Here is a 20,864-nt window from a genome sequence, read left to right on the forward strand (position 1 = left end):
GCCCTAAATAAATACAAAACTAGAATAAACTCGTGTGTTGTACGATTAAAATAATTTTGTTATTATGTATATGAAATAATTTTGTTATCATGTATAAAAATTATTAATTTTATCATTTGTGTGAATGAGCGGCAATTATTTTTTATTTAAAAATGTATAGTGTAAATTAAAAAAAAAATATCTTAATAATGACATCATCAATAGAAATGGAGGAAAACTTTTTATGTTAGAATGACACGTAGGATAATTTAAGGGGTGATGATATCAGCAATGTTTTGTTTTAGTAATAATTAATTAAAGAAACCACATAATCTTTAACCCATCAAAAGACAAAAATTCCATTACTTAAAAAAGAATAATATTTACATGTTTGATTTAAAAAAAAATCTAAAAACTAATTCAAATACACAATAGTATAATTCTTCAATTAAAAGCATATAATTAGGGCATGTTCACTTCAACTTAATTTCAGTTCAGTTTAGTTCAGCTCCAATCAGTTCAATTCAGATAAGCTCCAATTAGTTCAGATCAGTTCAGATCCTAATTTCCTTCTCTCATAAAATATTCATTTCAGTTCAATTCAGTTCAGCTCCTACTTTCCTTCTCTCATAAAATATTCATTTCAGTTCAGTTTAGCTCTAATCAGTTCAGTTCAGTTTAGCTCAATTCTGTAAATGTGAAGAAGCCCTTAGTCAAAAAGATTAACCCGTGCATCACAAAAGCTAAATACTAGTTGAATCCAAAAACATACAATCAATACTTTATATAACATCATTAAATTTACAAAATTTGGTAAAAGGAAAATAATTAACTTTAAAAAATAAAAATTAAATAGTACTCCCTCTGTATTTTATTACTTGCACTACTTTTCTATTGCGACCGTATTTTATTATTTGCTCCATTTTCCTTTTTTGAAAACCTTTCATAATATTTTACTAATTTATTCTCTTCTAGTGGACCCAAAATTATCATATTTTAACGTTTTCAAATTCTCTCACCTATCAACTATCATACTTTAAAATTTTCAAATTATTTCTCCAATTTGCTATCGTACTTAGCTTCACTCTTCCACCAACCCTACTTCCTTTACTTGGATTCGATCCTAAACTAAATAAGGTTAGCTGTTAACCGTTTATTACTTTGTACTATTTCTCCTAAAATTTTGCGCATGGAGAAATGGTGCAAGTAATAAAATACAGAAGGAGTACATAGTCAAATCAAATCAAAAGTAATCCAAACAACAAATTTTTTGAAGCCAATAATCGACATTATTGAATCAAACTACAATTCAGTAATGTTGGAAAAATAAGAAACATACATACTTGCAAGGCATGCATAATTCCACGATCTATGATAATCTATAAAGAGCACACCCCTTTTTGGTTGGGAAAATCCTCTTGACAAAAATACCCTTACAAAACTATCTAATCTTTCCATAAATAAAATAAAATAAAAAGACAGTCAAACATATTCTGTTGTGTTTATTTTTTTTTTAGTGCTACAGATAAAGAAAACTTGTTATATATATCCGGGTGTATCGTACACCCATAAGTATTTTGTTCTCATTTTTCATGATTGTTTTTTATTTAATCATCAAATAAAGAACAAACCAAACCTTGTATGGTACACCCGAGTGTATATAACAAATTCTAATGGATAAAAGTTAAAAAAAAAAATTGTTAAATTTATTTTTATATAGATAAAGAGTTTTGAATAATTTTTTTTTTCTCGTAAAAAAAGATTATTCAAAATTGCAAGTTGGGCCGAAAATTCATTAACACAAAGAGTTAATTCCTTAACCAACCCAATCTAAAAGCCCACTAATTTGTCTATATATACAACACTAGGGGTTGAAAATTATTCTCCCGTTCCCATCCATCATATTCCATCTCTCGTAATAGAAAAACCTCAGCTCTTCTAGAGTTCAAGAATCTCGCGAGTTCTTATATGATTAACATGAAAACGTCAAAAGTAATGAACAAAGTTGGACCATCCGGCAACAAGCAAGGGAAAGTATTGGACCTTAAAGATTGTAATGCCATCGTTCAATTCATCGTCTCGTACGAACCTCAAAAGATTAACTCACTTCAGTTTCACTACATTGATGAAGATGACAATGGGAGGTTGAAGTTGTCTGAGGTGTTCGGCAACCCCGAGTTCGTTGGATCTGGATTTTGCGCAGTTCGATCTCTTACTATGAATCATCTAATTTAATTCTTTCTATATCATATTCATATTCATGACATTTATTTATCTAGAAGAAACATATATTTGGATTAATAAACCTAAACCCTACTTATATGAAAATAAGTAATAAATTAGGGTTTGTTTGGTAGTATCGTTTTTTATTTTATTTTTTTAAAACCAAAAAAATGAAACACAAGTGGTTTCACGGAAAACTATATTTATGTTATTATATGATTTTGAAAAATAAAAATCAATAAAACCAAAAATATAAAATAAAATTTATTTTTTATTTTTTATTATTATTATAATAGATTTGATCAATTTTAAATTCATTATATGATTTTGAAAAACAAAAACCAGTAAATAGAAAACCATATTAATGTCAAACTGACCCAGAGCAAGATTCGACTACTTGTTTTAGGATTGTTGAAAATTTGTATCAAAACCCTAGCTAGTTCTTAAAACTCTTAATGTCTCTATTAAGTTATAGTAAAAATTGTTTAAATTGATATTTTGAAGGAATAAAAAGTTAAAACCAAATTATTGTAATTTAATTCAAGAATTCATGTTGAATATAATCATTGGATTTTGTTATGTGAATTACAGATTAAGTTGGACTATCCAAATGAGTACATAACAATGGTACGAGGTTGGTACAGCGACTCGGGTGTAGAAGAACTAACAGTTTCAACAAACAAGATGACATACTTATTCGGAAAAGCATCAGAATCCGATGATAAGAAATGGTTCTGGTATGATCTAGGAGGGTTCAATCAATTCGGCGGTTTTCATGGAACCTGTGACTCTGATCGCATCAACTCCATCGGGGTCTATTTTAAACCAGCTATAGAGTTTGTAGCTCCTTCGACAACGACTCCGAAGGCAGCAGAACCATCGGAGAGTGTTTCAACCCAGCCAATGATTCAATCCTTCTCGTACGAGTTTGAAAATAAGGCCCATGTCTAGCTAGTTTTGAGACAACTAGTAATTTGAAAGGGTTCTATTGTTCTTATGCTAGACATTGTGTGATTGTGTTATGGCGCTAAAATTCTGATAGAATAAGGTTACATTTATCAATTGAATCAAATGTTTTCAAACTTAGGTATTGTTCATTTCAATAAAAATAAGTTAAGTAAAATTCCTTAACTTTATAAATAAAAATAAGGTGAACCTTATAAATAAAGTAGAAAATATAATGTGAAACAAATAGTGAATTTTTTTATTTAAATCGTGACAAGATAAGGATAAAAAGATTTATGGTACGAGTACTGATATTACCACATTGCTTCTTTCATTTGTTTGATGTTTTAGTGGTTGCAACAAATTCTATTTTGGCATGAAATAATTACTTCTTCATCTTTTCTCTCTTAAAAGATTAAATACCTGCCCATCAACCCCAGGCCATTTGAATGATTGTCAAGTATAGCTCAATTATTCTATAAAAAAAAAAATAGGACAACCATTTCAATTCTATTAGGAGTCGTTTGGTTCGTTAAAATAACATGAATTGATATGAAATTTCACACAAAAAAGATATGGATTACTAGCTTGAAATTGTTTGTTGTTGAAATTGTTTCTACATTCATTAACGGAACGTGGTAAATATTAGGGAAATAGTGTAATTATAATTCTCTAGATATGAACTTCCTACTCTAAAAAGCCTAACGAAATAATAAAATGAATGAAACATTCCAACTCATTCCAAAAGATCTTACCAAGCCACCCTTATTAATTATTAAACCAATTCTTTCCAACCAACAAATTTAAGAAGTATAATAATGACTCTAATGGAACAAACAAAAAGAGACGAATGAATTAAGATAAGGCCCCATGCATAATCGCAAAAGCTTTGAAGATTACTCGCCAAGATCTAGGTGAGTTTTAAGATAAGGCTTCACAATAACCTAACGGTTAAACAACCATGCCATTTTTTTTAGCTATATTATTAATCCTATTCAAGCAATTCGAATCCTTAAGATCCGTAGGTTTTACCTTTCGACCAGGCGTGAGCCGCGAAGGTATAATCTTGAGGGTGATCTAACCTTTTTAATTTATTTAATTTGATTTAATTCTTTTGATTTTTAGTTATTAACTAGATTAAACCCCGTGCAATGCACGGTTGTTAAATAATTCTAATGACAATAAATTTTACCAAAAATAATAGATATAAATATTATAAATAGACTTAGTAGTAAAAAGTATGAAATATTGGGAAAGAAATCAATTAAACATATAATAGTTATAATGGGCAATTTGATATTTAAGAACATTTATTTTAGATTTTAATCATCTAAATTTTAATTGATTTATTTATACTAAGTATATTAAAAGGCGTTCCTTTTAAAGGAACGGTGCCACGTGGCACTCTTCAAAGTATGTGTGCTATGTCACAACGCCACATCATCATCCAAAGTATATGCGCCACATAAGCTAGCCACTTCATTTAACAAAATAAAATATGCTTTCAACAAGATTCGAACTCATAACCTTCAATGCATATAGGTTAATACTTTTACCATCTCAACTAACTATTATTAATGTTTTAAGTTTCACATAATATTATCTATTCCTTTCATTTATTAAGTAAATTAGAGGTAATATAATTTATTTATTTTTCACAAGATTAAAATATAAATACGTATGATGTAAAAAAAAAAAAACATCGGAGGCAACGCTCGAACCACTACACACACTAACTATACAAATAGTCGAACATAATTGTTAAATTAAAGCAAAAAGTACACAAACTAGCAACGCAGGGCAGCGCCCGGGATACGCACTAGTTTAACTATTAAAATTATGTTAGGTTGCTTCCTATGTTGATTTGTCACATATTCTATGAGCTATATATATTTTCTATTTCTTTATTTGTTTAATCGATCATAATATTGCATGTGAATCAAGATCGATATTTGAATATCACACCTTAGCTAATAAGATAATTAAGGACAATTTGTTAGATAGGATCCCATTAATTAATTATATGTTGTTTAATAAGTAATCACAATAATAGCAATTACACATGCATTTAATATATATTCAAGTATTCAACCGACTTAGCATAATTTAGTTTAGAGCAAATTGAGTAATAAGTCTTTTCAATTGCAAATAATAAATGTCTTTATAAGAACCGAGTAGTGGTCAATACGGGCAAATTTGACATCCTAAATCAATTTTGTTCCTTCATCTATCCCCGAGGAAGACCTTAACTTGGTTAAAATCAGTTAGGAAGGATATGAAGCATATGGATTTGCATGAGCATTAAATCATAAGGGATGGAGGAGGAAGATTTTTGTCGATGACTACACGGAATAATCACTTCTGGTTCATGTAGCCGACCCCATAATGGGATTAAGACCTTGATTGATATAACCCCGAATATCCGGTAGTGGTTTAAGACCATACCGTGGTTAGCAATCTCATAGATTGTGAATGGATTCGATGTAATCTTGATGGATATGTAAAATCATGGTTGTCTTGCACGAATTGTGCCGCCTTTCGTTGAAAATCTATGAATGATTTACAAGTTCTTTAAAAACCATATTGGCGAACTTGTGCTTTGTCCCTTATTATTCAATATCAATTATTCCACATCTTCCAACGATTGCCAAGCACATTCACACATGCTACAATTTGTCACTTATTATTACGAGTATTGTTTAAAATTATCTTATAAATACAACTGATTTTTGCCAAATAAGCTTGTTTTACTTGGGGAATTATTACTTTTTCAATTGCAAAACACATGCAATAATAGGATGATGCCATGTTGCAAAGGACTACCAAATTACCGAGTATACGCTAAAGTTTACAACTGTAGCGCACACTATTCAATATTCATGAGTTTTTCGGTCCCTTCTTTTTCTGTTTCTCTCCCTTCCCTTCCACACCCTCTTCCTCGTTTCTCTCTTTGGCTTCAATTCTTTGGTCGCTTTACGCTGAAAACAGTTTCAACTATATTTTGAAATTAGACTTTTTTTCATTTTCTTTTCTTGTTTTAATATTGATTTTGTCTGTCAATTATAATAACTTTACAAGCTATGCATGTAGTCTGTTTTGTTTGTTATTTGTCTTTCAAGGGTGGGGTTATGTTTTGCTGGCCGCTGGAATTGAGGAACAAAAAACAATGGGCCGTTTTGCTAGTCTCAGCTCTATCCATCCGCAATAACATAACAGTGATAAAGACTTACACATTTTGCGTTAATGACATGTTTATAAACACCCTCACCATTCTCTATCTTGCATTACCATATTTGTATAAGTTTATGACAATGCAAATTGATTCATTGGTAAAGATCATTGCAGAATCAAAACAAATATCAATTTTAGACTAAATAAATGAATAAAACAAAATTCTTACATAGTTAAAATCAAAACAAATTTTATTGTTCTCCAAGACTTAATTTGGTGAGTAAGATCCAAATTTCTTTTTCACTTGACGTATGTCTTTTCATTAATAAAGATGCATATAAAAAAACTACTGGTTGAAAAAAATACCGTTTAAAGCCAATCGATCTTTACTATATAAAGCTAATTCTTTAGCTAAAGAACTTGTTTTAAAAAGTAAATAAATAGTAACTTCCGTTTTTTTAAAAGTTGAAATAACAATATATAAACAGGACAGGCCCACAAAGGGAGTACCATGTTACATAGTATGTGCTAAATATTACAAGTGTAGAACACACTCAGGGGTTTGCCAATTCTGCTGGTTTCTCCCCCCAGATCCCCCTTTCCTTCCCTTCTTTGAATTCCATACTCTATTCTTCTACCTTCCTAGATCACAAACACCACCACCGTCGTCTCCTCTACTTGTCGTCCGTTTACCTATTCGCTTCATTCTCAATTTACTGGTAACAATGAGTTGGAAACTAGTCCCCAAGCAGCCAAGCTACCGTGTTGAAAACAAATCATTTGTGTACAGACCTTTCAACAGGGTAGCTTGGTGGGTTGGGGACTAATTTCCTACTTTCAAAAATACTCCAGTGCGACAGTCAAACAAGCAAATAGTACTACCTCGATCTATTGCATTTATTTGCAATTTTCGAAGACGCACGGACTTTTAGGTAAAATTTATTTGTGAGTATAAAATAGAGAGAGAAAATATGGATGCATGTAGTGAGTCAAGAGATAGAGAGAAATGACAACCTATAAAGGAAGGAAAACATTTGTTGCAAATAATGTGTAGCATCTATTTTTGACAAACAAAATTGCAATTTGCAAATATTATGAAATCAAGCTAGTAAAAATATTCAATGCTAGAGCCTCAAAATGGTATATTCAATTATTAATTCTAAATGGATGGAATACCTTATTGCACACATCCTAAGAAATTAGGGTAATAAACTTTGAAATGTTTTTTACTCTAATACCAAACCAGGAACACTTTAGACCATCAGTTTTCATACAATTTGTGTTTTTCTAAACCAAGAATGATGGCTAAACAAACAAGACAGTCAATTCTACATCCAGCTTCATTGAGGTCTTTGCTTGAAAACATTATATCCAGTAATTGTTGATTGCGAAGTAGCTAAACAACATGAAGGTTTAGATCATTCTAGTGTTGTCAATATGTTGATACATCAGTATTAGCAGTTGTCTTGGCGTTCAGTGGGCACTGAGAAACATATGGCTTCAGCTGCAAAAAAAAAATTAAAAAAAAAATGTTATGAGCTCAGCCGAGAGGCTGGAAACATGAAATCTGAAAAGAAAAGTTGCTGGAAACTTGTGTTTTGATTTTACAACATAGTTATTCACAATAGTCAAAGATTGGATCAATAATGCAAATAACTTCCAACAACCAGATATAAGCACAAAGTTCACTATTCTAGAAGGACTAGTAAATTTATGTTTGCAAAATAATATTTTTCTACCATAGAGGCTTTTCATTAATATGAGCACAGGCCAACACATGATAGAGGTCAAATACTGCACTACAGACACTTAAGAAAAATCAATGCAAACAAGGGCCTTAATGCAACTGTAAAGATGGTTGCTAGAAAAATAGGAAGAGTAGATCATCATAACAATTAATACTTAAGAGACTTCTATTAGAGGTATAGATTTGTGGGATTGTATTTTACAGTAGCAGTTTCTATTGGCATAGTGCCAATATCAGATGAATCAGAGAGACAAGGCACTTGACAATGTTAAAAGGAAGAAATGTTGCCAGACTCTTATACGGCAAAAGAAAGGTACAGCGATCTACAAAGGAGTTTCACATATTTCATGGCATCATCATCAATCCTACTGCATCATCAGATTAATCACCATTCCAACTTATTAAATTTATCATTTTATACAATAAGAAAGATTGAGCTTAGCTTCTAATTTAGCTCCCATCTTAGCCTTCAATCTACAAATTCACCAAATTAATCTCTAACCACTAATCCAGAAACTATTTTGAAAGTTCATAATTTCTACATCATTTGAGTCGATTTGACACACATATCAGTTAGCATCACGGGATAAAGCTACTCATCAATAACATGCAAGATGGACATGAGGTCCCTTATAATATAATGCCCTTGCTGCATTCCAATGGCGAATCCATAAAATTTTTGTTCTGGGTTTGGAGTCACTAAACACATGCAGCAAAATCAAATAGCATAAGCCATAATACAATTACAATAAAAAATACAGGTGTGCACATGTTAAAAAAACTCGATGAGTCTTCAAGCTTTGCAAACGATCTATCACATCATCTTCCTAAACTGGGGGAAAAATCTGAATAAATGTGACTAAATTTTCATGGTTTGTGAGAGATGGATTCATGGTTAGGTTTTGTTGATGTATTGGGTAACGAATTCATGGTAATGGATGTTAACTATTGGAGCATCAGGAAAGTTAAAGCCAAAAAAGGGGGAAAACAAAGTAAATGGATGCTGGGAATACTCGAACAAGACCTTTGGTATAAAAGTAAGACTTCCTGCCCGCTAGACTTCTGAAAGAATTGTTAGAAATGAAACGTGCAGTATTGTTTTTAACTAATTTCTGAAAAACTTAAAAATGATCAAATTATTTCCGGATCTAGAACAAACCCATACTAAATCCGCCACTGCCCCATTCCACAACGGCATGGGTTTGTTATTGGAAAGGATCAAAATTCTTCAATAAAAGATTAAAAAAAAAATTTGCTAGTCCAGATTAGATACAGACGAACAGTACCTTGAAATCAGTAAGATCAGGTACTACGTAGTTGGGCAGCTTTTCTTGCACCACAACATAGCCACCTGTAACAAAATTCAAGTTACTACGACAACCAAAGGAACCATACACAGACAAATACAGGTTGCTGAATAATCCATTTGGAAGCTTAGATAAGGTAAGCCAGAATATGATTGTGTACAGCAGGGAATAAATCAAGTTCCACACAAATGATCAAGGACAAAAAAACACATAGGACTAAAGAATGATCAGACCTTTGCGGGTGTGAAATCCAGTGGGCTTGCAATTCTTTCCCTTATAGTAATTCCTTGGCGCCCTCTTTGAAGAAAGGATATCAAGTGATGATGTACGCTTCCTGCGCATTGACCTTCCAAGCCCAAGTAACAATCCCAGAGGCATCCTTTCTTCTAGTATTAATTGCACCTAGATCCCATGATGAAAATGCTACTTAGTTATCCAAATCAACCATCCTATACTGTACTCAATTTTGTGCCAAGAAAAAATTTAAGAGATTTGCATACCCTAAAATGACAATCATTTTAGGACACACAGTAAATTTAATAAACCGCAAAGTTTGATAATACAGACTAATGTCTGATTCAGATCATAAAGTAATGCCACTATGACTTTCAGCAAATTATGAGAATTCATGTAAAAAATTGGCTTTCAGAGAACACAGAATCCGAGTTTCAAGATCTTAACAAAAATTTCTTGTCAAGGAAAAAAATAAAATGGAGAATGAAGGCGAACTCGAAAAATATAAGGGGCTACAGATGGTATTACAAAGGTAGGTCTGAGTGTCTAATAATCATTGATAGCAAAACCCCTGTCACACAAGTATACTCTTCTTCTTCTGCTGCTTAAACGCCTTAATCCCATAAGTTGGGTCGGCTACATGAACTAACACGAGGACTTCCCAGAAGGTCACCCATCCTAGTACTACTCTCAATCATTGTGGCTCATGTTAAGCGATGTGACAAGTATACTAGAGCCCTGAAAGCTCACAAAGATTTATGCCTGCATAACTCACAAGACTAGCCATTCATCAAAGCCAAGACTCTTTTGGCTCATAAAAAATACACATGCCTATAAATCTAGTTCAAAGTTGTAACCTTTTTAGATAATTTTATCTCCAGAACACTAGGTTTGGCCATTGAGTTTGTTGTAAATTGGGAATTGAGTAGTACAAAACTGGTACCAAAATACAATTTTAGAGGTAGAATTCAATCAGAAGAAATCTAATTAATTTCAGAGTTGAATCCTAACATTAAAAGGGTAGTGCAATACATATATATTAGCAACAAACTTTGATTCAATTATAAAATTATGCTCATAATTTTCTTGAGATTTTCGAACCCAAAACTTACTGCACTGACAATTAAATTAAACCCAAGATTGTGAAATTGATTACAAAAAGAAACAACTGCTTACCGATGTTGAGTGCGCTTCAATGGAGAACTCAGAGAGAGAGGAAAGGAGGAGGCAGGGCTATGTTCAATTGTTCATCCGTCCTTGTTTTTTGTTTCTTCGCAATTGTATGGGTTGGACTGTTGGAGCCCCATTTCCGTAAACCACCTCAGTTATAATTGGGTCTGATCCGTCCAATAAATAAATGGATCGGGTCAGGTTGGGTCGGGTCAATTATATTGGATACTTTTAAAATTTAAGAATTTACTTATTTGTAGCATATTTCTATTAATTAGTGATCTGTGCCTCCGGGTGCATCATGAGAATGGTGCCATGGTGCACCCGGCCCAAAACGACGACCTTTATTATGTAAAACGCATACCCCAATCAACAATCTAAAAGGCGGAGTGAACATGATGTTAATTAGTAAAGAACATGTAGTTATATCACTCCATGGTGGAAGAACATGACGGACGTAGAAAGTTAAAGAGTCACATACAAATTTCTCAATTGAGTTTTGTCAAAAAAAAAAAGTTTATCAATTGAGAAGAAAGAAAATTAATGTTATTATTTTTCAAAAATAAAAGGGTCGGGGCAAAAATGATAGATCTCAACCCTACCTGGCCTACCATTTAAAAATTGACCCGCCCCGCCCCTAACTTGACCCATTGAACTAGTTTACCAACAATATCCACTAAAGAAGCATGTACTTTGTATAATTATGTACGGAGTATTGTATTTCGTTTATTGTAAATAGGCAATATTTGTTTTATTCATTCATTTATATTTTATCGAATCTTTTAGGACTTATATTTTAATTTGGTGGTGTAGATTTCAACCACACATAATGTACATATTCAACGTATATTTTGTTATTTTCTAACAAAAAATGAATACAAGTGACCGCCTGATTCGACCTACTTTATAATAACAAGAAGGTGAGTTGATCTGCTTTGAACTTGTGGCAACTTAATATGTTGAATCGAGCCATCGAAGTTGAGTTTTGTATAGGTAGTTTGTAATTAATAAAAAGTAGTCTAGTCTTATTCCCTTTTATCAATTTTCAATTTATTGATTAGAGTAGATTCTTTTTTTTTTTTGGGGTCTTATGATAAACATTTTTTTATTTATATTTAATAGAAAAGATGGGAGTTAGATTTTTTAAAACACACCTTAAGATACACAAGATTCCATTATCTCTTTGTATATATACTCCGTATTATATTAGCATATATATATAAGATCAAAGCTCACTCAAATTAAATTAGAGGACCATACATATATAAGATCAAATTAGAAATTAAAAGGAAAAAAAAATGAGAAAATCTTATTTCAGGCGAAAATTTAACTTGTTCTTATTTTGATTATTTTTATATACTCACTTTTCGATAAAAGGGTATTTTAGGCAGAGTAAAAAAAAACAACTAAACAAACTAGCCATTTCCATTTTTATAAAGAGAAAGAAACAAGGATGATATAGGTAAACCTTATTTGTTTCTTTTAATTAAGAATATGCACATTAATAAATGAATGTCCTTGTATACTTGACAACTATTGATCATATTCTTGATGCAATGGTTGTGTTTTGTTAAGTTGTGAAGCTATGAGTAAGCTTATCCATCTAAGAGAAAATGACATAAAAATAAAGGGAGACCAATAACAATGTACCTCACACTTTAAAGTGGTTATTTTAAATCGAACTCATAGAAATGCAAAGAAATAAATACGGCTTAGAAGTGTAAGAGTAGCCAACAACATTATTTCAAGGGTTGGAGTTGCTTTTTTTGACCTCTAATTTTGTGTCCAATTTTAAATGATCGTATTATCACACGTTTCGCTTGGACCAAATTTGATTTGATGTAATGTATATTTTTGTAGGTGACGACAAGATAATTTTAAACTACTACATGACCTCATGATATAATGTTTCCTTCAAGGGAGAAGGTTTTCGTTGTCCTAATCCTTTAAACTTAGATCTAAATTAGGTTTTATCATTTTGCAATTGTAGTTGTTGTTGTTTTCGGTATAGAAATACTCCCTTTGTCTATTAAAAGAAATACATGCTAATATAGAGATTAATGTAATGAGTAGAATGAAAAATTTAACAATTGTGAATATAGTATAGTATACTTAATCAGTTTTTTTTTTTTTTTTTTTTTGAATAGCATATACTTAATCAGTTGATCAAATCAGTATTGAGATAATCCAAAATTAATTAGGTTTACTAAATCTTTTTTTTTTTTAATCTAATATCCACGATTATTTTGTTTAAACTAAACTTTTAAGCTAATGTAACCACAAAAAAAAAAAAATGAACTCAACTTTCAAATTTCAGCAAAGATACTACTTATTTTAAGTGAAAACAAATATTGCTACAAAATTGTCAATTTAAATTACAATAATTCTATCTAGATGTTAATTAGGTTGAGATCAAGATTAAACAACTTTAATTTTCTTGCTTGCCTGATTTTTATTGGAATGAAATAACCTTCTTGGAAAAATAGCTACGCATGTAGGTTAATACAGTAAACAACAACAAGAAAAAGCACATGTAAATGAAAATATTCTCGTAAATTACTACTTCGAAGTTTTTCTCTTCTTTTTAGTGGAATAAAAACTAGCTAGTAGCTTAGCCTCTAACATAACATAAACTTAACTGATCATTTTGAATGAAGGAACAAAAAACAAACCATTACATCATTAAATCGGATGCCTAATTGGCCTCTTAAAAGGTAAAAACATTAAATCGTCGTAAATTTGAGAAGCTAATTTGCCTCTTGAAAGAGAAAAACATTAAATTGTAGGGAGTAATAAACTGGAGAAGCTATTTTTCATTGATAACTAGTGTGTGTCCCGGGCGGAATTCCGCTTTGCTAGTTTCTGTACTTCTTTAATTTAGTAATCATGTTTGATTGTTTGTATAGTTAGTGTGTAGTGGTTCAGGCGTTGTCTTGGGTGTCACCTTTTTTTTTTTTTAACCTCATATGTATTTATATAATCTTCTGAAAAATAAGTGAATGGAATATATAATATTATGTGAAATTTGAAACATTAATAAAAGTTGGTTGAAATGATAAATGTACTACCTTTATGTATTGGAGGTTATGGATTCAATTCTAGCTCAATCCATATTTTATTTTGTTAAATGAAGTGACAAGTTTGCATGGCGCACATAATTTAGATAGTGACGTAGCATTGTGACATGGCGCAAATACTTTGAAGAGTGTCACATGGCACTGTTCCCTTAAAAGGAAAAAGGAACGCCTTTTAATATATAGTATAGATTAGTTAGGTATAATAAATAATATCCAATAGAAATTGAACATTAGTATGTATTTACAAAAAGCTTTTTGATAATCATATATAGACAAACGCGAGCCTTGTACCAATAAGGCCACAAGTCAAAACATTCATATGCACCAATGCACCATGCATGCACATAAAACTCGACAAAATATTTACGTTATACAAAGTATCAGATTATATGATTTGTACTAGGTGTCAATACACATAAACTTATAAAATCGTACCTTACATGCTAATATCTAACTATAATATTTATATGGCTTACCATATAAATTAAACATTATATTTTGCTTTAATCTAGTTAAACTGATCACTATTATTATACCAATAATGCAAGGTAGGGGTTTGATCAACCGAAAAAAAATTGCCTGAAATGACATTGTTCATATTATGGAGACCCATTTCTTCCATCTTTGTTATTTGGTCTTGATAAGCTTTGCATAACTGAAGTCCATCCAATGATAAAGCTGTTGCAGTCATCGTCGATGATGGCATATCATATGGATCCAACGTCCTACATGAAGGAGTTGGAGATGCTTGTAATGGGACATTCATACAAGTGCCTTCATTCATGATATTGGTCGAATTTATCGTGATTTGATTTGAAAGAGTATTAGTAGTTGTCATCTCAGATTTTCTTGATTCAATCTTTGATCTCAAGTCGTTAAGCTGCAAGAAATAAGTAGAAACTTCAACTGCTCTACTTTCATGTGCGATATATAGGATAATAATAATACAATAACGGTAAATCAATAATCGCCTATACTAATTTTCCTACATCTTTAGGTATTGGTCGAAATTAAAACCTAGCCTATAACTCTCTTATATAAACTTAGGGTATGTTCTCTTCAGATTATTTTCAGTTCAATTCAGTTCAGTTCAGTTCAGTTTAGTTTAGTTTAGTTTAGTTCAGTTCAGTTCAGTTCTTAATTTCTTTCTCTCATAAAATATTCAGTTTAGTTCACTTCAGCTCCAATAAAGTCAGTTTAGTTCAGTTCGGTTTAATTCAGTCAATTAGAACAGGCCCTTATACGGAGTATATTAGTTAGTTGATGACACCTTTAAGAATTTTAGTAATTGACAAACCCGTCCTTAATTCATGTTACTTGTATATTAACCATTGAGTCTTAATTAAATTCATGTGAACCTTCTTTTTTTTTTTTCAAACATCATCTTTAAGGCTAGGAAGCCGCATAAATTAGATAAGAATCAAATAATTAAACTATCAAACCTTGTTGATTACAGGACGATACTCCCAACCACACGAGTGTCTATCGATTGATTGGATTGTATATCGATGTTCCTACATACAAATTAAATCGTCTAATCTACTATTCATGCCTATGTACAATGGTGTCAAAGCAAAGCTAAGGCTCAACCAATGTTTCTCATGGTAGATGGTAATCACTATAAAGTCATGAATGAGGATCCCCAATTTCTCATTGGCATTAATTAGAAAAGGATGTTTGTTTTGACTTGGTGATAATAATGAATTGGAATTTATGTTCATTGTTAAGTAGCGACAAACCATATATATTTCCTCATGGAAAATTCTATTTGTCCTTTAAAATAACCTTTCTTATGACAACTAATACAAATTTCCAAAATGTGGGCTTTGAATTACATATCCAAGTCTTAAATGAATAATACCAAATCTTAGCTTGACATGCTAGTTTGAGGAATGTACGTATATATTGTGATTTATTCATATTTTGCTATAATTAAAATGAATGAAGATTAGATAACCTCCTACTTTGTGTTAATTACATATCTAAATGTAAGACATGTAGTTTAAGCTCATAAGATATACGTATTACTATAACCCAAGCTCTTGCAACTTAATTATCATGACTTGATGTGGCACGGACTTATGGTTCACTGTACCACAACATACAAAGAATATAATTGATTATCCACACTAAAAATAGTATTGTCCACTTCGCTCGAGTTGCTATAATTAGAATGTAGAAACACATACATACCATACTAATATCTAATTAATACACAATGTCAATTTTGCGTATAATTACCAACTGGCTAGGGTGGCTCATGGTTCAACTAATAGATCCGCTATCAGCCAATTTGCAGTTCTATTGGTTTTATTGAACCAACTTAGCCATCAGACTAGACCTATTATTGCATGCCTAATCTTATTGTCATTTTTTTTGTGACGTATAATTATTAAAATAGTAAAATTACTACGTATATAAAACATGTACCTGGCCAAGTAGATCAACCTTTTCTTGTTCAAGGGAACCATAATCATGCTTAAGAGCATCATAACTAGCGCGAAGATCACCATACTCCCTCTCCAATTGCTTAGCCCTCCATCGAGCACGACGATTTTGGAACCAAATGGCTACCTGCCTTGGCTCAAGCCCTACTTCTTCAGCTATCTTAACTTTCCTATCCGGTTGTAACTTGTTTTCCACTTCAAAATGCTTCTCTAAAGCCTTAACTTTTTCTAAGCATAATCTGCTCTTTTTCATCAATTGTCGACTTGTATCTGCATTGTCTTCCTCTTCTAATCTCTCTAACATTGCTTGGAAATCTTCACTGTATAATGCCTTCTTCTTATCACCTATATATTCCACAGAAATATTAATTTATCCAACAAAAAAATTTGTTGAAACTAAGGGTCTATTCTGATTTACTGAACTGAGATGAACTGAAATGAACTGAATTGGGATAAACTGAATTGTATATGAGAGAAGGAAATTAGGAATTGAACTCAATTGAAATTAAGCTGAAAATAACAGGTCCTAAGTAATGAGTAATAATTAAGATAAACCTTAATTAATAATCATGTCGCCTTTTCATAATATTTATGCACTTCTACAATATTTTTTTAAGATACAAGCTATATTTCCAAAATTTTGTCCTAATCAAATAGATAGTATAATTTTTTAATTTCTAAATGTAACATGGCATGATTGTCATCGGATTTCAAAATAAAATCAATTAGTTTGGAGGGCTAGCACTAAAATAAATATTACATACAATCATGTGTTATTAGATAATTAGTGTGATATATAAAACTTTAATATGTATATATACTTCAATCATAGTCTACACTTGGGAGATATGTCTAAGATATTGATAAATAATAATAAATACATAAATAAATAAATAAAGAACCATGAATAAAATAGTTTGTAAATCTAAAAAAATTATTATGCAATTATATATTACAATTACACTTCCTCATCCTCCGTACATATTAAAGTAAATAGTCACATCAACAGTATCAATTAAACGAGTAATGTGACAAATATATCATCACAGACCGAGTGACTGTGTAGTTGATTTCAAAATTGATCCTTTTGTGGTGGTGGCATTCATATTTTTGGGAATAAAACGAAAGGAGCAAAGTTTGGAAATGTTAGATTGAAGAGGAATGAGGAAATAACAAAAGAAAAACACTGTTTAGTACCTTTTTTAGCAGACATTGATGCTAGCGATGCTAGCTTAGTGTAGTGAAGTCCTCCTTCAATAGTACCACGCACACCTGAATTATTATTCTCTTTATTTAATGATGATAATAGCTAATTAATATTTAATCATCAAACTTTATGAACCTTTTTTTTAGGATAATTTGAAGTGGGCGAAAATTGGGAGTTATAATGAAAAACAATATTATACAAAGATAATAGGTTATGATCAATTATAAATAGGCAATAATTTTCAACTAAGGAAGCACAAGTTGTGAAAGAATTTGTGTTGTTGCTTGTTAGCTGTTAAAATAAAAACCAAAGTGACAAAAAAGCTTAATATATAGCCAAAGTTTTTTTTGATGTTGAGTGAAAGGAAGAAACACTACCTTTAAGGCTTTAACCTTTTATGAAATATGATTGTGTCTTTTTTTTCGGCCACTTTGCTTTTATGTTTTTTCTTTTATATCCTTTTTCTTGTCTTGTGTTTTGTGTATAGTATGGTTTATCTAATTGACTTCAATAGGTCTTGTTTTCACTACAAATTCTTAAATGGACTTGGTTCACACTAATTTATTGTGGACCACTAACATTAGAGAAACTATGATTATTTTATTTATAAAAAAAAAGTCACTATGATAAAATGAAGGTCACTATGTTGAAAATAAAAGTCATTTTTGTAATATATAGGCTATAAGAGGTTAATTTTTTTAATGATATATTTTATAAGGTCAATATAAATAATAAAGGTCACTATGATAAAATTAGGATCATAACGTCGGACTTCAAGTTCACAATAGTATTAAACGTTATACAACTTTTAATAAAGGTTACTATGTTAAAAATAAGGTTACTATGTTGAAAATAAGGGTCACTATGTTCAATGTAATGTCAGTTGCATGTGTATAAAGCTCGGGTCCACAATAATATTATTGTGGACCAGGTCCACGCAAGTATTTCTGTGTTTTCACACTAACACGTGTAAAAGTATACGATATGTAATTACGATTTTATAAATACTATCATGTTACAAATAAATGCATTAATGTATTGTTACAGCTCGGTCCAATGTTACATTTTATGAGGTTGATTGATCTTATCGTAATATGTTAGGTTCGAGTTTAGAGAAGAATGAAATACTTAATCTTGTATTTTATTTTTTTATTTTTTTTTTACATTTTTTAGCATAGGAAAAGATAAGTCAATGTAATCCTCCTCGTCTACAATCCATGTATCAATGTATGAAGTTGGACCGGAAAATTGAAAGCAAGCTCAATAACAAATTAACAATCAGTTCATCTTGTGTGTGCCTAGCTACACCGTGTGATCACTTATAAAAGAGTAAAAGTAACCCATATAACACTGATCAAGTAACCCCTATAATACTGACTGAGTAACCCTTATAACACTAACCAAGTAACCCTATCACATTGGCAAAGTAACCCATTTAATACTGATCAAATAACCCCTATTACACTATAAAGTAACCTCTGCCACACGGTGTAGCCAGCCATATATAAGATTATGTGATTAACAATATCATTGAATGTGGTTTGGGAGGCCATAAAGTGAAATGAAAAAAAGGTTTTTTTGTTTTTAATTAAAAATTGTGATGAATTACTTACTACTCCGTATACAATCTAGCTAGATTATAAGCCTTGTAGGGTTATGTGATGCATCACTAACAATTGTTAAATGTTTTTCCCTTCAGCTTCATATACTTTGTATAATAATAGACTATACGTAATTTTTAATAATCACACTTTCAAAATTCTCAATACTTGTATTTTAATTTCACTATTTCACACACTATTTTTTATTTTTAAATAATAATGTCCAATTAGCAATGACAAGTAACACCACAAGCAATAAAAAATAAAAAATAAAAAAAAAATCACTTTCCTATTAGTTTATCTAAGATTGTTGAAAATATTCCCCATGTAATAACACGGATACAATTTAATGTAAATCACAAACTCTTATATGTGGCCAACCATTATAAAAGTTACTTCGTTAGTGTTATAGGAGTTACTCAGTCAGTGATGAAGAGGTTACTCGATCAGTGTTACAGGGATTACTCGATTAATGTTATATGGATCATTTTTGTTCTTTTATAAGCGATCACACGGTGTGACCTACACACAACACAAGCTGAATGTAAATTAGTAGATCCGAAGAGTGTTGATCCACTCAGAGTCACAAACTTATCCATTTATCCACTGTTGTTAATTATCCTGAAAAAAAAAATAATTAGGCACCACTTAATAGGGCTAAAACATGTATATATGCTGGCGAATCCAGCTACTTACACGCAAAAGATAAAATACTCGTTAAAGTAAAAGGAACAAAACTCCACTAACTAACCAATTTAACCAACTTTTGAAACTCCATGCAACTCTCCCACGCAAATTGTAGCAATTCAAAGTGTCAAACCCAACATAATAACCTTAACCTACATCGTACTTACAATAACATACTTATCTCAATGAACTTTTTTGCTCGTGATCGACCGATCATGCATAACCAAATAATAAAAGAGGCATTTTTCGATTTTTTTGGCACTTCCAATTCACAAGAACATTACCTCGAATAGGAACATTGCCCCAACCCTTAAACACAACAAATGTGTCGTCACAATTTTTGTATCCAATTCTGATTCTAAATCCATATATTAGTTACTCTATTCATATCCTACTCTAATAAAAACTGACATACAATAATAGGACGCTTTTTAAATTATATAGGTTATTTATTTTGCTCTTTCCTAATAATATCTACTTCAATTCGTAATAGATATATCATGAACTCTTTTTCTTAATATAACTTATTGCTCATTTCTATTAATTAAATGCCCTGCCTGGGCTCGCATTTAGAGTAAATGAGTATGAATAGAGTAGATAGCACGTGTGCATGTGCACACGCAATCTTATACATCGTTACTTTTCATACAACATCAAGCATGACTTGGTACTATCTAGTTAATTATAATTATTGTGACACAAACAACTGTTATGTATATTTTTTGTTAAATCATGTGATGTAATATATAATCATATATAATTGTAATGTTCCTAGCTTATATCAATAATAGACCTAGCTATATTCATGATTCTTCTTAGATCTTCAGGGAGAAGGCTAGAAAGGGACATAAATAAAATCTTCCTCATACTCCTATAGACCTAATTTGATTAAGAAAAAAACAAAGAAGAGAAAAACGTTAGCCATCTTTTCAAGAAATATACAAGTGCATTGTATGTAATAAATTAAAAAATAAAAGACAGTACTATAATATCTTACGTCTTAACATATCAAAAACAAATGATAGAGACTACGTACCACCTAACTCTTTGTTAATGCAAAGGGCACATT

General features: G+C 31.1%; 3 protein-coding genes across 3 annotated transcripts; 1 reads left to right on the plus strand and 2 right to left on the minus strand.

The window, feature by feature from the left end:
* The first annotated feature begins 1,974 nt into the window (after positions 1–1,974).
* LOC145575238 (inactive protein RESTRICTED TEV MOVEMENT 1-like) lies at positions 1,975–3,153 on the plus strand. Its single transcript, XM_081633130.1, has 2 exons — positions 1,975–2,139; positions 2,794–3,153. Exons 1-2 carry the CDS (start codon positions 1,975–1,977, stop codon positions 3,151–3,153), a joined length of 525 nt encoding a protein of 174 aa, XP_081489256.1.
* A 4,278-nt stretch (positions 3,154–7,431) lies between these two features.
* LOC145576336 (uncharacterized) lies at positions 7,432–10,918 on the minus strand. The gene is made up of 4 exons (XM_081634106.1): positions 10,783–10,918; positions 9,606–9,774; positions 9,352–9,416; positions 7,432–7,822 (listed from the first exon to the last, which is right to left on the minus strand). The coding sequence occupies exons 2-4, from the start codon at positions 9,748–9,750 to the stop codon at positions 7,751–7,753; spliced, it is 282 nt and encodes a 93-aa protein (XP_081490232.1). The 5' UTR covers positions 9,751–9,774; positions 10,783–10,918; the 3' UTR covers positions 7,432–7,750.
* A 3,374-nt stretch (positions 10,919–14,292) lies between these two features.
* On the minus strand, positions 14,293–17,871 carry LOC145576337 (homeobox-leucine zipper protein HAT7-like). Its single transcript, XM_081634107.1, has 3 exons — positions 17,498–17,871; positions 16,284–16,645; positions 14,293–14,733 (listed from the first exon to the last, which is right to left on the minus strand). Exons 1-3 carry the CDS (start codon positions 17,511–17,513, stop codon positions 14,362–14,364), a joined length of 750 nt encoding a protein of 249 aa, XP_081490233.1. The 5' UTR covers positions 17,514–17,871; the 3' UTR covers positions 14,293–14,361.
* Between the last annotated feature and the right edge of the window lie 2,993 nt (positions 17,872–20,864).

The sequence above is a fragment of the Chenopodium album genome, chromosome 13 (assembly GCF_948465745.1).
Source record: "Chenopodium album chromosome 13, dcCheAlbu1.1, whole genome shotgun sequence".
NCBI lineage: Eukaryota > Viridiplantae > Streptophyta > Magnoliopsida > Caryophyllales > Amaranthaceae > Chenopodium > Chenopodium album.

Excerpts from the sequence above, each read along its gene's own strand:
- LOC145575238 (XM_081633130.1), top strand. The coding sequence starts at position 1,975 with ATGAACAAAGTTGGACCATCCGGCAACAAGCAAGGGAAAGTATTGGAC. Across the intron at positions 2,140-2,793 it reads GGAGGTTGAAGTTGTCTGAG|ATTAAGTTGGACTATCCAAA; the intron begins GTGTTCGGCAAC and ends TGTGAATTACAG.
- LOC145576336 (XM_081634106.1), bottom strand. The coding sequence starts at position 9,750 with ATGCCTCTGGGATTGTTACTTGGGCTTGGAAGGTCAATGCGCAGGAAG. Across the intron at positions 9,417-9,605 it reads TGGATTTCACACCCGCAAAG|GTGGCTATGTTGTGGTGCAA; the intron begins GTCTGATCATTC and ends ATTTTGTTACAG. Across the intron at positions 7,823-9,351 it reads CTGATCTTACTGATTTCAAG|CTGAAGCCATATGTTTCTCA; the intron begins GTACTGTTCGTC and ends TTTTTTTTGCAG.
- LOC145576337 (XM_081634107.1), bottom strand. Across the intron at positions 14,734-16,283 it reads AGGTTGATCTACTTGGCCAG|CTTAACGACTTGAGATCAAA; the intron begins GTACATGTTTTA and ends TATTTCTTGCAG.